Genomic DNA, 15,367 nt, shown 5'->3' on the forward strand with positions numbered 1-15,367 from the left:
TATAAAAATATAATTAGCTATCAAACTTTTAATCTCCACCACTTAAGTCAGTTAAAGTGCTGCACTGTCGTGCACGTCAGGAGGCTTCTCTAAACAAAAATCTGCATTTGACACATTAACATAAAAGTCTGCCAACTGAATGTAAAAAAGTACTCTAGAAAAAAACCCCAAACTAAACACCATGTAGCTAAAAGACAGTCTCTTAGAAAATCCCACCCAATTTCCATTTTACTATCTACAGCCTGTGAAGTCAACTTCTCCAAGGCTGTCCGTCCGGGATATCTGAAGGCATCTGTGCATTGGCTTGGCTTGGATGACCTGGTGTCGTTCTTGAGCATAGAGTTTACAATGTTAGTGCATGGTGTGTGCAAAAGGTGCCGTAGTGTAACTAACTCGTACCATTCCAAAGCGACTAATGCCATGTCAGAACCAGTGTGCTCACTGTGTAACAGGCCATGTGAGGATCCTTTGTAAAGCAGGGTCCTCATGTTCCAAACCCTCCCTGTGTTTCTAGAGTGGCTCTCTTCTGAGGCCTTGGTCCCAGGCCATGCAGCGTGTATACTAATGAGATGTAAATCTCCCTCTCTAGGCCACATTCAGCAAGGAGCTCTCCTTCGCAGTCCGCCTGGCTCTGGCCAGCCTGCACTTGTAGATGGAGATGGACAGGACGATGATGAGGATGATGACCACAAACACCACCGATCCCACGATGAAGAACTTTTCTGAAAAGTCAAAGGCACCAAGTCATCTTGGAGGCTCAAATCTGCAACCCAAATTCCACCATCCTGCCTTTGTATCACGTTTTTCTTCCACTCTTTCTCCTACACTTAGATTAAGAAAGAATTTTTCAAACACTAGACGTCGTAGAGGTACTGATCATAACTGGAGCATGAAATGGACCACTTAATGTCTAGAGAAGCCACTGCAGCTGGAAGAACAGCTGTTGGAAATGTGACTGCAAATGCCACTGTGCTTGGTGGCAGAGATCACAGTAGGAGGGAGGTTGTCTTTGCACTAACTGGCTGGTGTAGTAAGGAGGCCACTTATAAGCACCTCTCAGAAGAAGCATTCTGGCAGACAGAGGAGGAGGAGGGGAGGCAGAGGCTTGCTGGCTGTAGAAGCAGAGGCAGCATACATGGAGTGTAGGAAAGAGAATCTGAAGGTTATAGGTAGACTAGCCCACAGGGGCGTGGGACCCAAGGAGTGAGAGAAACCTGTGCTTGTTGCAAGAACAGGACAGAATACTTTATTTCAAAGCACTCTGAGTTTTTAAGTTACTTTTTTTAAAAAAAATATTTTTATTTATTTATTGCAAGCAGAGAGAGACATAAAGAGAGAAACAGAGAGAGAATGGGCACATCAGGGCCTCTTGCCACTGAAGATAAACTCCAGATGCATGCACCAGTTTGTGTACCTAGCTTTATGTGGGTACTGGGGAATCGAACCTGGATCATTAAGCTTTTCAGGCAAGTGCCTTAGCCACTGAATCATCTCTTCAGCCCATCTCTCTGAATGCTTAAACCAAAGAGGTGCATACTGGCTTTGATGTGGGAATGGCCAAGTCTCCCAGGCCACTGACCACCAACGCCACTCACCTCTGAATATGCCTTTCCCATGGCTCGTGCACTCAGTGGTGCTCTCTGGGCTGCTCTTGTTGGTTTTCCGGGAGGGAATCAGAGCCTGAACACTGAAGCAGTAGTCTTCCATTTTATCCACGTCAATCAAAAACCCATTCGTGTTTGTCTTGGCTGTTTTCTGTGAAAAGATACAGAGTTCTTCCTTCATCCAGGCTCAGATTGAATTCTTTCCCCTTATTAAGTCACCGTGGAAGTCAAAACCTGGGCTCTAGGCAAAGCCTGTGCGGACACAGCTGACGTATGAAGGATTAATGGCTAATCGGTTCTCCTGGTGGCTGCTTCTAAGGATGCCTTTGCCTAGACTGCGAACATCAAACCCAAGTTAACCCCTGTACGGGATATCTACAGAAAATTACAGAAGATTTAATCATTGAATAGGTAGTAAAATCTAGGGCTACAGATGTTGCTCCCTGGTAGAATACTTGGCTAGTATGTTCAAGGCCAGGCTAACAATTCCTAGGGACACACACATACACATACACACGGTAATAAAATAAAATAAAGAAAGCAAATTTGGCCTCTGGAATTCTCAGCAGAAGAACTATGAATGCTATAAGAGCAGACAGGATTCTTTGAGCTTATCTGGATCAGCCCTTTTGCTGAGAAATCCTAGTTTCTGAGGAGACCCCACCCAACGTCACTGGGCAGCGCAGTCACAGGGAGAGCGAGGACCTGTCCCATCGGCCTCTCAGCCATGCCTTGTCTGCCATACTGACCCCGGGGAAGAAGTCAGCAAGTAGAATCAAGGATCTCAAAAGAATAAAATAAAAAACAAGACATTCAAGCAAATGAAAATTTTCTCACCTTTCCTGTACTTGAGGCTTTCCAATAAAAAAGTGTATAATTTAAGTTCTTGCCAAAAACCTGCCGCAGGCTTAGAAACGTGCCATTCTTTCTGACTAGTGTGCGTGCATCTTGCACCGTTACATTTAGTTTTGTTCCAGCTCGTTCAAAACTCTGAATTGTTGGCCGTCCCAGTTTTGCTGAAATAGAGACAGGATCTTGGTTGGAACTTACGAATCAATACAAAGAAAACAGCAGTTAATTATCAGTTAGTAACATTTGCATCTTCCATGTAGAACGCCTGCTCGGCGTCCACTCTTGAGCAGCAGAAGTTGTGGTGGCTTCAGAGCCAAGTCCCAAGACATTAGACATGAGGAGAATATAGGAACTCCAGATGGAATGTAAAATTACCTTATAGTCACATTAGAAAAAAAATTAAAAGAAACAGGAGAAAGTAATTTTTAAAAATATTTTTATTTATTTAGGTGCAGGCAGAGAGAGAAGAGAGAGTATGGGTGTGCCAGAGCCTCTTGCCACTGCAAGTGATTTCCACATGCATGTGCCTCTTTGTGCATCTGGCTTTATGTGGGTACTGGGGAACTGAACCTAGGTCAACAGGCTTTGTCTGCTGAGCCCTCCTGATACATCCAAACAAGAGTATCCTGGGGTATCTTATATTTTTCACAAGCCATATTTTAAGAAGTCAATGGTTACATGTGGTTAATGGCTACAGGAGTGATCAGTGTGGTTGTACAAGACTCTGTATTTTAGCTACAAGACAGCAGGAGCTGCGAAGCCCAGGAAATGTCCTTGATATATCACAGAATCAATTTTCACCTCTTGGCATCAGAGGTGACTCAATTACCTCATGTGCTTTGGTTGAATGATAGTCAAATAAATCTCCATTCTATGCAAGTCACGTGGCACAGTATGTGTGTGCAGATGTAACATACTTTCTCTTGTGTACAATAACAGAGTCAGATTACAAAAAGCTCAGGATCTATAATGGGAAGGAATGAGGATGCACCAAGTAGGGGACAATGCTTAGCAATGGCCTTGCATGACATCCTCATGGTGTCTGTAGAGAGAGAAAGGTGAAAGGAAGCTCTGAGTCTGAAGAGAAGGTCGTACTGGGGTGGCCCTGGAAAGGTGGGCGCATATACCCAAAGGAAAAGGCTTGTGGATCATGCCTCACCTTCTCCTCACCATCCCTGTCATGGGACACTCAGGGATGGATGGAAATACTCATGACACTTTCATTCTAAGCAGCAGGCTTGGTGGGAGAAGCTGATTTATATGCTACGTATGTCTATGAAACACTTAGTTCAGAACCACAGTTATGACTAAAAGAAAGGAGAAAGAGTCGCCTACTTGGCAGGGATTCTCTGATATGCCAGGCTAGCACCCTTGGGCAAAAGTGGGAAGGAAAGCACTCCACTTTCAAAGCCAGCCCGTGGAGTAAGGCTGAGTGAGAGCTGGCAGGCGCCACTGCACCCCAGGGCTCTGATGCAGTGCATCTCATTGAAAGTGAGGGAGCGTGGCTACGGTTGCTGGGTGCCGGGGCGAGCCATGGGCTCCATGTGGATTCACACTCACTTGGGGACAACCCTCAGCTGGGGTTTCTGGTCTGATGAGGAGACAGAAAGCTCAGGATGTGATGCATATCCTGACAGAGCATCCTGGGAAAAGGTTATACCCTCAGTGGATTCCACACACTCCCTGCAGCTGGTGACTGGGCAGGACTGAGGGTGACTGGAGGAGGAAGTTATTAGATGACCCGGTTACCAACTCCCAAGTTCACATTCTATGAGCCTCCTGTCACCTTGGCAGAAAGGTCACAAAGCACAATATTCAGAAGGTCAGAGCAAGAACAAAGGTATTGCAAACCGAGCCACTTACTCTCCAGGTAAGGCGTAAACTTGGGGGAGTTCATGAAGAGGGGTTCCACAGCCAAATCGGTGTGATTAAGGCTCCTTGGAAGGAGGGACAGGACCCTGGCCTCATAGGTCTGGTATATGTCCTGCACGATCACATCTGTGAGGTCGCATTCTGTGTCGGATATGGAGAAACATTTGCTTTTCCAGTCTCCTGACTCGGAGCTAAAGGGAGGAATAAAAGAGAAAGAGGGGCGTGTCAGGATCCGCGCCCTGCAGGGCCAGTGGCTGCGCTATTCAGTGTTCCTCATCGATCAGGGTCCATGGTGGTCTTGAGAAGGCATTTCCCATGGTGACAGCTTGAGACGCTCCTGTGCATCCACCCAGCCCCCAGGCTGGCTCTGAGTGGGCATATGAGGTAGTAGAGACAGCAAGACTGAGTTACTTGCTCACAAACCACACAGCTGGTCCTGGAACAAGACATTCGAGCCCTGCATCTGTGCTCTGAGCCGTGCTGGTAAGCGTCACCCAGAATTCAGGGACTTGGAGAGAAAGGGATCAAGATCCAACTGCTGATTGCAGTCTACTTATTATATATGACATTTTTATATCACATTCTATGTGAATGCATAGTAGTAAAGTCTATCAAATGAGATATGCTCTACATATTATATCATCATGATTGTCACTCATGTGGCTATTGGTCAATTATTGGGTCTCATTTGTGCCAGGTATTATACTGGACCCCTTGCCCACATTACTTTATTTGATATAATCCTCCCAAGATGATGAACATGGGAGCTCAGAGACACTCTGTATTTTTCTAAGGTCACATCACTAAGCAGTGGCAGAACTCAGTCTATTTGCTTTACTATACTACATGCTAGCTGTGATGATTGGATGTGAACACACCTCACAGAGGGTGATAAGAACCCAGGAAGCCTGTCTCTAACAAAGTGAGGATGCAAGGCTAAAAGACAGATCTTTTTTCTCTTGTAAGACATCACTGGAGAGCTGATCAGAAGCACAGCTACTGAAATGAAATCCTTCCAAAGAACCAAGCCAACCTTCAGCCAGGCACCACTGCACCTTGGTGTCGACATGAGGCCATCCTACCAATGTGACAGACGTCACTGCTCTGCCTTTGGTATCCTCCTGCCAGGGTGGAGCCCATTCCTCAAGGCTAAGCTTCACCCCACAGTGTCCATCAGTCTTTCAGCTGGCCATTGTCTGAGCACGATTTCTCCCTCACCGGTCCCCAGCACCACGCCATCCCTGCATTGCCAGGCAAAGCAGACTCTCTTTGGACCGGGGGACCTGGCTCTTGTCTCCATGGCAAGTGGCAGGCACCCTTTCAGGATGAAGTCATACATCCTGGGGAGTGGCCGTGTGTAGTAAAGTACCTACATCTGCCCAGAAGAGCAATCAGTGTGTGCTCTTCTAAACTCCAGATGAACCAGCCTGAAAGAACTTGGGCAGGTGTATTGTCTATCTAAAATTCACAAATACTGAAATGGGAATATTTTGGTTTCTAATATTTTTAATTTTTGTGATCATCATGGAAAGGCAATTTAAATTGAGAATGACTAAAGTACACTTTTATTGTATCATTTCCATGTCAAAGGCAAATAGGAACACGACAATTCCTCTCCATCCATAAAGCCAACGAGACATCCAGCAATTGCGCTCTGCAGCCAGGACATATCTCTGAGAGGTGGGGAGCTGGGTTCTGCCCTGCTCACAAACAGGAATTTAGGACTATATCACCCAGTGTTGACAGGTAATGAGGGCAATTTCCCCAGAGGTCCTCTGAATGTTATTAAGACCACTGACACTTAAAACTCTTTGAGGTTCTAGATCAGCATAAACCCTGAAATTTGGAAATAATAAAAGTCCCTATTGACTCACTGAAGAATTCCAGCAGAAAACACAGTTACTAATTTAGTTGCAGGCTATTTTCTAGAAATTTTCTACAGATTTAAAATTTAGAATGTCAGGCTTAGTGGTTAAGGCACTTGCTTGTGAAGCCTAAGGACCGCACATGGTAGCGCATGTGTCTGGAGTTCATTTGCAATGGCTAGTAGCCCTGATGTGCCCTTTCTTTCTTTCTTTTTTCTTTCTTTCTTTCTTTCTTTCTTTCTTTCTTTCTTTCTTTCTTTCTTTCTTTCCTTCTCTCTCTCTCTCTCTCTGTCTGTCTCTTTCTCTCTCTCAAATAAGTAAGTAAAACTATTTTTTTAAAAGCATTTATTTAAAAAAATTAGAATGTCTTCTGGAACTGATATGACAGGTGATGGCTTGAATGTTATGCACATGGCTTCTACAAGGGAAAATGTGGCTGGAGTTTGGCTTAGAGAACCCAGTGCCACAGAGCCAGGCTTCAATCGTGAGGGCACAGACAGGGGAAGGGGTCTCCAGGTCACGATGTTTACTCAGTGGGCAAGGCTGATGCCCTTCCTCCCCCGCCCCAAGGGCCTGGCATCAGACAGACAGGCTCACCTGAGGAAGTCAAAGCATGGGGTACATGAGAGACCTCAGTTCCAGGCTGCCTGGCTGCTCCCCGAAATCAGTTACTTCCAAGAGATTTACTCAGCTAGGAAAACAACTGCTACCATGCTCCTCTTAGCCTTGGCATCCTATTACCCATGGGAGAGGGCGCGAGACCAATGCAAGCCCCAGGCAGGGGTGAGGGGAGTGCTCCTGGCCTGCCAGTCAGCAGCAAGAGCATAAGGAGAGTGCCCGAGCCGGCAGGGCATCTCAGCTCAAATGCACCCCAAACTGTGCTTCTGATATCATATTTGCAGGCGATTCACCTTGCTCGTCTGCGTAACAGTGACCTAAAAAGTCCAAGAGATTACAACTAAGAGTGGCTTGTGCTGCCAAAACAGGTAAGTCAAGAATACATTTCCTCGTGTCATGTTAACATTAAGAGTGAAATACATTCAGAAGGTGAACATTCCTTGCCAAATCTCATTTTCACTACCTAGGAGGAAGGGTTTTCTGAAGTAAATGTCACCTTTGAATCAAAGAAATTAATTAACTAGAGGAATCTGACTTGGCATTTTTCTGAAGTAGAATCTTATTATGTAGACCCAGCCAGCTTTGAATTCACTGCGAAACCTCAATGACCTTGAACTCGAAATCCTCCTGCTGGAGCCTCTGAAGAAGTCCCGGGGTTCCTGTGTGGGCCACCATGCCTACTAGCTCAATTAACTTTTTTTCTCTGTGATGCTGGGGATGGAAGGGTGGGTGTGGGAAGCAGGTGCCTTCCCATGTGACAAGTTTGACCATAATCACTACCCTGAGTTATGGGATTCCTTTATCTCTAAGTATTTATGCATATGTATACATGTACGCATGTACACACACACACACACACACACTCTCTCTCTCTCTCTCTTCCCTGTTGGCTTAGCAATAGCTGTCATGGAGTTCATTTTGAAAAGCGAGAATGTCCACCTAAAAGACCCAGCCCTTATCTAGGAGTTGCACTCGTACTGCTATAAAAGGCTTTGCACAGCTAGCCCAAGAAAACAAAAAGACAAAACGCCAGGAATAACATTCTTGTGTCTTTCCAGCATGAGAAATGAACTGATTTCCACAGCAGGTGTCTTCTGCTTCTCAAGACCTCGACACATCTCCTAGCTCATGTCGGAAGCCAGAAGATCACCAAGAACACGGTGGAAGCCATGAAGGGGGGCATGCGGCACACCCCGGTTGAACCGTCCGCTCCTGCGGGGAGCTGTCAATCCGAGATGAGGCTTGCATTGAACCCAACAGCCCCAGACAGCCGAGGATGTGCACAAGCTTCAGTTTTCTGCTTGCCTCGGCGAGTCAGGAACTCGACATCCTCCGAGGTAATGTATGCAACCAACTTTTGATTCACGGAGTCAGCAGCTTAATGAATCAAGCACCGCCCCAGGGCCAGTGCATAGGCTGGAATTCCACCCACCTCTCCCTAACATGTTAGGAGCAGTTTACAGTCTAGACAACTCGCGATGGGAAAAGGTTACGTGAGTTTAGATGAGATTGACTGTTACTGAAGCCCGAGCGCATCCTTAGCACCTGCTAAGGCTCACGCCTCTACGGTTTTTATACCATCTAGGGATTTTCCCATCATTACCAAAAAACAACTGAAATGTCTTAGCACTTTAAAGTCCAGGAATACTTCGGCCTTGGTAGAACTCAGTACTGCAGCTAAGTTTACTATGAAAGCCCTCCTTGGCACCTGCTCCAGTCACTGTTTTGCACAGCTTAACGGACACCCGTATTCAACACAAAAGAACAGGCACATCATTTCCTTCTCTGGATGTCGCTTACCTTATCTGAACAGTGTAGACATAATGGGTAGGCTTGGGTTTCCACTCCAAAATTGTCTTGAAATTAGTTGATTTCCAAGTTATGTTATAAGCTCTTTCTGGCGTACCTATGGACAACAGAGAAAGCACCTCTCAGCCTATGACCTTGCGTGTCAGTGCACGACACCTTCCCAGCCTTCGCCACCATAAACTTCACATTTTTGTCTTCAATCACAAGACCTTTGCTACTCAATTATCTGAGGAAGAAGGACAGAAATCTTCATTTTCTTTCCCTAGGCCCAGCTTTTGTTGCTGGCAAGGTCTCCCCTACAATCCCCAGCCCCGGCAAGATCTCGAAATATTTGAACCTATTCAGGAGGAGAGCAGTGTTATATCTTGACCTAGAAGTGCCATTCACGCTGCGTGCTGCCCCTGACCCAGAGGGCAAGAGCCGCCACTTCGGCTCCATCCAGTGACAGCTAGGAAGAGTTTTTAATGTATTAGGAACGGGGCAAATCCCACACGTGCGAGAAGAGTTAGGAACACACACAAATGAAAAAAAAAAAAAAAAAAAGGAAAAAAAAAGAAAGCCAAACCTGATCATTTCAATTTTCATCTAAAATGTCTTTACACAGACGCTCCCACTGAGAGCCATGCGCCACCTGTCACAAGGCCGGATGTCATTCCCTTAAGATGCTTGTTATTAAGGTCTCCTTTTGCTAGAACTCGGGTCTCAGCTTGCCTACCTCTGAACACTCATAAGCGTGCCATTCCGTGCCGCAGGGCACCCATTTATGCCTGATCCCATCCAAGCTGCGTTTAACAACAGGATTGCTTCTATCCAAGTGTAAACCAAAGGCCACAGGAAAAGCCCAGGAAGGCTCTTTACTAAGAGAAGATGTTCCTGAGGTAAAAGATACTTTGGTACTCAACGGACCTGAGGGCCCAGCACCTTCAAGGTCACAACATACTGGGAAGGTCTTTTCTTAAAGTCAAATCGGGAGCCTCAACCCGTCTCAGGCACCATGGACCCAGTGGGCACATGTTTCCCGCATCAGTGTCAGAGGGGGTCCCTGGCACCGCACAGGGCACAGGCGCAGGGACAGCATGGGGTTCCCTCCCCCAGGCCAAGGCAGCCCCTCCCTGGCCAGCCAGGACGGTCCCCTCTTTTCAGCTCCAGGCTTCCCAGGGCAAATGTCAATTTACCTGCAGCACGGGCCACCTGGGCCAAGAGCCAGCCGAGCAGGAGGGCGGCGTGATGGCGCGGGAGCCGGTGCGGGGCCGGGGTCGCCATGGACGGCCGGGCTGTGTCGGCGGCGGGTCGGAGGCTGCGCGGTGGGGCCGGAGCAGGACGGGGCGCGGGGCGCAGCGAGGTGCCCGAGCCCGCGCGGGGCGCGCTATAAAGGGCGGCGCGCACGCCCGCGCTCTCCTCCCCGCGCCGCGCCGCGCCGCCTCCCGACCCGGTCACTCGGCCGTCGCGGTGGGCGGACCCTCGGCCGGTCCACACCCCGGCTCCGCCTCCTCCCCGTAGGAAAGTCCGGCACCCCGCAAGGGGTGACTCACTCAGTGACTCAAGCGCACCGCCGAAGCCGGGCTGCCCTTCGGCGCAGGCGGGTCCAGGTGGTGCGGGGACCCTCGCGGGCAGCACGGTGACCGCAGGCCCAGGGGCATGGAGGAGGGGCGCAGGGGAAAGAGGAATTGAGGTGGAAGACGGGGATCGGTCCCTTCCACTTGCTGTCGCTGTGGAGTGGATCGCGGGCAGAGGCCACATGTGTTCGGTTTAATAGAAAAGCTGGGGTTTGAGCCAGGCGTGGTGGCGCACGTCTTGACTCCCAGCACTCAGGTGGCCGAGGTAGGAGGATGCCATGCGTTCCAGACCAGCCTGAGACTACAGAATGAGTTTCAGATCAGTCTAGGCTAGGGGGGGAAGAAAAGTGAAAAAAGAAGGAAGGGGAAAGAAAGTCAAAGAAAAGAAAAGGAAAGGAAAAGAAGGAAAGAAAGAGAGAGAGAAAGAAAACAGGGCTGTCTGCAGCCTAGAACAGTCCCCGGGCGCTGCCTGAGCCCCGAGTGGTGAGCAAGGGAGCTCTGCCACCCCCACGGGTCCTTGCACAGGGTGGTGCAAGCGCCAGTGTCTGCCGTGGTGGACAAGACAGGTCTAAAGGCCACTTGGCACTCCTACCCGCTCCAGTTCTGGACACTGACGAACCTCGAAGAGCCTGCAGTCTGACTGCTTGCCTCTGGGGGATTCGGAGCGGGACATGTGTGGTCAGCCTTGTGGTTCATGAAAGGATGGTTCTCACGTTCAGGAAGGCAGCTGTGGCTCTCAGAGAGTTCCTCCCAAGTGCACAGAAACCAAAACTGAAATCCAAAAGGAGATCCACTTGGACTTCCCATCTCCGTTTGCTTGCTTCTCCAGGTGCTGGGACTCGAACCCAGAGCGCCACGCATGCTCATGCTAAGCACACCCCTGTCATCACGCTAACCCAGAGCTGGTGCCACTCATTTTAAGCTTTGGTTTGCCTGACAAAATTCTGACTTCCCTTTCGGTTTGCTGTGAAATGGCTTGTCCCATCCTTATTTATGTACGTTTCCCTCTGTAGATGCCTGTAAGACAGCCCCGCCGAGCCCTTAGGGGGAGATTGGGGTCTGTGGAACCCTCCTGGCACTGAAGTGCGCGCTCACACACACGCTTTTTCTGAGCCTGCTGGACCTGCTCAGCTACCCTAGCAACATACCATTTACTTTTCAAGGAAATAAAATGCAAAATTGTGTTTTCTGCCTTTGCCTGAGCTGAAACAGCAGTTTAACCCTTGTGGCTCTCGCTCACTGCTTTCCTCTTGCATGCTCTTCTCACTTGCAAACCCTCAATTCATATTTACAATGCTAAGCCTGCAATTCTCTTTCCCAGTCTCCAGCCTGACTCACTTGGTTTAACAGCTCCTCAGCCCTACCTGCGAGGCAATTCTTTGGTCTCTGGAGTTGAAAGGAGCGAAACGGCCTTAGTGTACCTCATTCAAAGAGTTCCAAGACTGGGGAATCCTTGCTGCCTCTACCAAGTCATTCATTCCATTGAAGTCACTGTCTGGAAATCATAGGCTTGAAGCAGTGTCGAGACCAGCAATTTGGTAAGAAAAAAAAAAAAAACACGTGACACAAAATTTATGGTATAGATTAGGTAAATATTTATTTTGAATATCCACTAAGATTGTCAAACAAGGAAGAGGGAAATGTCGAGGGTGTTTGCATCAGTTTTTGAGGCAACATGGGATGACAGACTTCAAGATGGAAAGACGTGAAAATCAGGACTATTTCAGGAAGACAACTGATTATGGTAAATGATATTTCATAGCAGAGCTTTTCTCCACCTGAACTGACTGTGGCCACTTTTAGGCAATGAGTATCTGACACCATTAAAATTATTTTCCTGAAGTTTCACATTTGATGTTTAGTGCACAGGAACAAATTTTCAACTGATCCCTAACCTTGCACGATTTTCATTTTCCTCAGTAAAGTCAAGCTTAATTACACCTGTAGGCTCTGAGGACTGTAAAACATTACTCATTACAGCCACACTGGCTTGATGAGGCTTCGTCACTAGGTCTTAGATTGGACATGGTCAGAGGGGACCTCACAGATGTCATTTTTCATTTTTTCTTTTTTTTAAAAAGTATTATTTATTTGCAAGCAGAGAGAGATTGAGAGAAAAGAGACAGAGAATGAGCACGTCAGGGCCTCCAGCCACTGCAAACGAATTCCAGACACATGTGCCCCTTGTGCATCTGGCTTATGTGGGTGTTGGAGAATTGAACCTGGGTCCTTTGGCTTTGCAGGCAGACACCTTAACTGCTAAGCCATGGCTCCAGCCCAGAGCTTTCACTTGCCTAAGTGAACAATGCAACCTGATGCTCCAACTCCAGGGGCTTGCTGCCCTTTGACCTTGCCTTTTCTACTCCCAGAGTATCGTGGAAGATTGCACCATAAAGCCTCTCACGGGATGATTAATTTATCCATCCATAGGCACTCCATAGTTTTCTGCAGTAGGTGTGGAAAACACTTGCAGTTTGGGGAACTCATTATTTTTAGGCAGAAATATCCTGGTGGTTATTCCTTGCATGCATGGAGATACGTAGGAAGGTCAAGTTCCCTTTGCACAACCGGTGGTGCAATGTGCTGGTGAGGGGGGGTCTTCAATGACGGGGGCGTCTTTTCTGCTCTTCCTGTGATGCTTACAGCACATGCTGCTTGTCTAACTTCATTTCAATCTGACGCATCTTTGTCACTCTTCCCATTGTACATCCTTAGAATAAGGGGTGTTTTGTGAGTGTGTGTGTGTGTGCATGTATGCACGTGTGTGTGCAGATGTCCATGCCCCGTGCACACATGTGCACAGGCCAGAGGAAGACGTCAGGTGTCCTCCTTAGTACTCTTTTGTCTTATTTCCCCAGTCAGTCTCTCACTGATCCTGGAGCTCCCTGTTTTTCACACTGGCACTCCTGTCTGTACCCCTCTTAGCACTGGAGTTAGAGGCTTGCGTGTGCTCAGCCTTTTATGTGGGTGTTGGGGTTTGAACTTGGGTCCTCATGTTTTTACTGCAAGCACTTTCACCTGTTGAGCCATCTCCCAAGGCTGTCTGGCTGATTGGCTATTTTCCCCCACTTTATTGTGCCCTTAGCACAATTACCAGTGCCTAATAGGTGCTTAATACATTTTGACTCAATGAAAATTTTGTGGAGCCCTGAATACAGCCAAGCATCTTCACTGACATTCAAGCGATAAAATCTATAATGAGATTTCTGTGTCATGAGTGCAAGAAAATGCAAGCCTGCCAGAAATCATAAGGTATCACTGCACACACTTCACAGATGTCTTGCAGCCAGGAGTTCTAATCAGAACATCAGAGCTGAGAACAAATGCAGAAGTTTGGAAACTGACTTTACTTTTCTACCAGACTGTATTCTAGTGTGATTCAGTGCACGGTTGATCACGCGGGGTGATGAGGCTGTTGATTTCTCTACCATTCCGCATAAATTCCTCAAAATGTTTGTCTCTCCAGGAAAGGGATAGATTAAGATTTATGGTGGCAGGTCAAGTTGAGAGTAATTTTGAAACAAACTATTCTATGCATGTAAAATGGTCAAAGGAGCAAAAAAACTACTTTTCTCAAAATGCAGGTAAAAGGCAAAGGCCAGAGGGAATAAGGAATTACCGGGAACACAGAGTCCTGAGGACAAAAAGCGGGTGACTCAGCAAAACCAAAGAAACATCTGGCAGAGTCTAGTTAGTCATGGAAAAACTCATAGTCATGATTATGCATTTTATGAAAATAAGTGTGTTCTATCCAACAGTTTACATTTAGACCAAAAATTAAATAGCCGAATGCCTGTGAAATAAGATGTATTATCCTAGTCACTTAAATACTGCTGTATTTAATACTGCTGTATTTAAGTGCTTGTGGGACATTTCACACAATGTTATCATATAGCACTAGGATTTTGATAAACATGATCTTAGAGAAAAACTTTTGAGTTCAAGCCTTAGCCAGGATTGGTATTTTCAGCACATACTTTGTAAACTTAAGGCTTATTGAACTAAATTACCTGTTAATTTTTATTTATTTATTTACTGGTTTTTCAAGGTAGGGTCTCACTCTAGCTCAGGCTGACCTGGAATTCATTATGTAGTCTCAGGGTGGCCTTGAACTCATGGTGATACTCCTACGTCAGCCTCCTGAGTGCTGGGGTTAAAGGCGTGTGCCACCACGCCCGGCAATTTTTATTTCGATAGTTAACATTTTGTTATATGCATACAATGGTAACAAAATAGAAAAATCATAAGTAAACCGTGAATGTTATTTTAGTAACAAACGTCACTTAAAACATTTGGGGTATGTATGTGAGGGCAGTGTGTGTGTGTGTGTGTGTGTGTGTGTGTGTGTGTGTGTGCATCTGGAGGCCAGAAGTTGACTTTGGATGTTTTCCTCACTTGCTCTCCACTTCACTTTTGGGACGGACTGTGTTTCTGAACCTGGACCTCACTAATTTAGCTAGGCTTGCTGGCCAGATCATCTCAGCAATGCTCCCAGAGCTGGAATTACAGGCACATGTCACCATACCCAGATTGTCTATGGGTTCTTGGGCCCAGAACTCAGGTCTTCATGCTTGAATGGAAAGCACTTTACTGACTATGGCCACCTCCCCAACCCCGAATACAGCATGTGACTTAAAATTTTGTACATGATAACACTTTCTGCAGACATCCCTGAATTCACCAGTTCTGTGATTTCCCCTGAATTCACACTGAATTTGATCCATTCATTCAGCAAATCGGAATCTCTTATCCGATGCAGGATTCTGTGCTAGACCCTGGATTCCAGGATAAGATAAAAAGTTCCTTTCCTATTAAGTAACTCATCTTTCTTATTTATGTGAAGGTTTTAATGATTTCCTGTCAGCACTTGGGTTGGATAAAACTTTAACTGTACTGCTTACTAATAAATTTTCTTCCATTCCACCCAATAAAAATATTTAGGTCTGTCCCAATCAGGTGTCATTTTATTTTTGATTTGTTCAGCGTGTGTGTGCATGGAATGTGTATGTAGTACAGGTGTGCATGTGTGTGTTCAGAGGTGTGCATGTGCTGAGGCCAGAGGTGGGTGTCGAATGTCCTTCTCTATTGCTCTTCTCCCTTACTTATTTAATTTAGAGTCTGTTACCAAACGTGGAGTTCACCATTTTTTAGCTAGGCTGACTGGAAAATAAGCCCCTATGATTCTCCTATC

General features: G+C 46.7%; 1 protein-coding gene across 1 annotated transcript; it reads right to left on the minus strand.

Moving 5' to 3' along the window:
- Nucleotides 1–272: 272 nt before the first annotated feature.
- On the minus strand, nucleotides 273–10,360 carry F3 (coagulation factor III, tissue factor). Its single transcript, XM_004663936.2, has 6 exons — nucleotides 9,796–10,360; nucleotides 8,612–8,717; nucleotides 4,320–4,519; nucleotides 2,442–2,620; nucleotides 1,596–1,755; nucleotides 273–722 (listed from the first exon to the last, which is right to left on the minus strand). Exons 1-6 carry the CDS (start codon nucleotides 10,358–10,360, stop codon nucleotides 586–588), a joined length of 1,347 nt encoding a protein of 448 aa, XP_004663993.2. The 3' UTR covers nucleotides 273–585.
- Between the last annotated feature and the right edge of the window lie 5,007 nt (nucleotides 10,361–15,367).

This window comes from Jaculus jaculus, chromosome 19 (assembly GCF_020740685.1).
Source record: "Jaculus jaculus isolate mJacJac1 chromosome 19, mJacJac1.mat.Y.cur, whole genome shotgun sequence".
NCBI lineage: Eukaryota > Metazoa > Chordata > Mammalia > Rodentia > Dipodidae > Jaculus > Jaculus jaculus.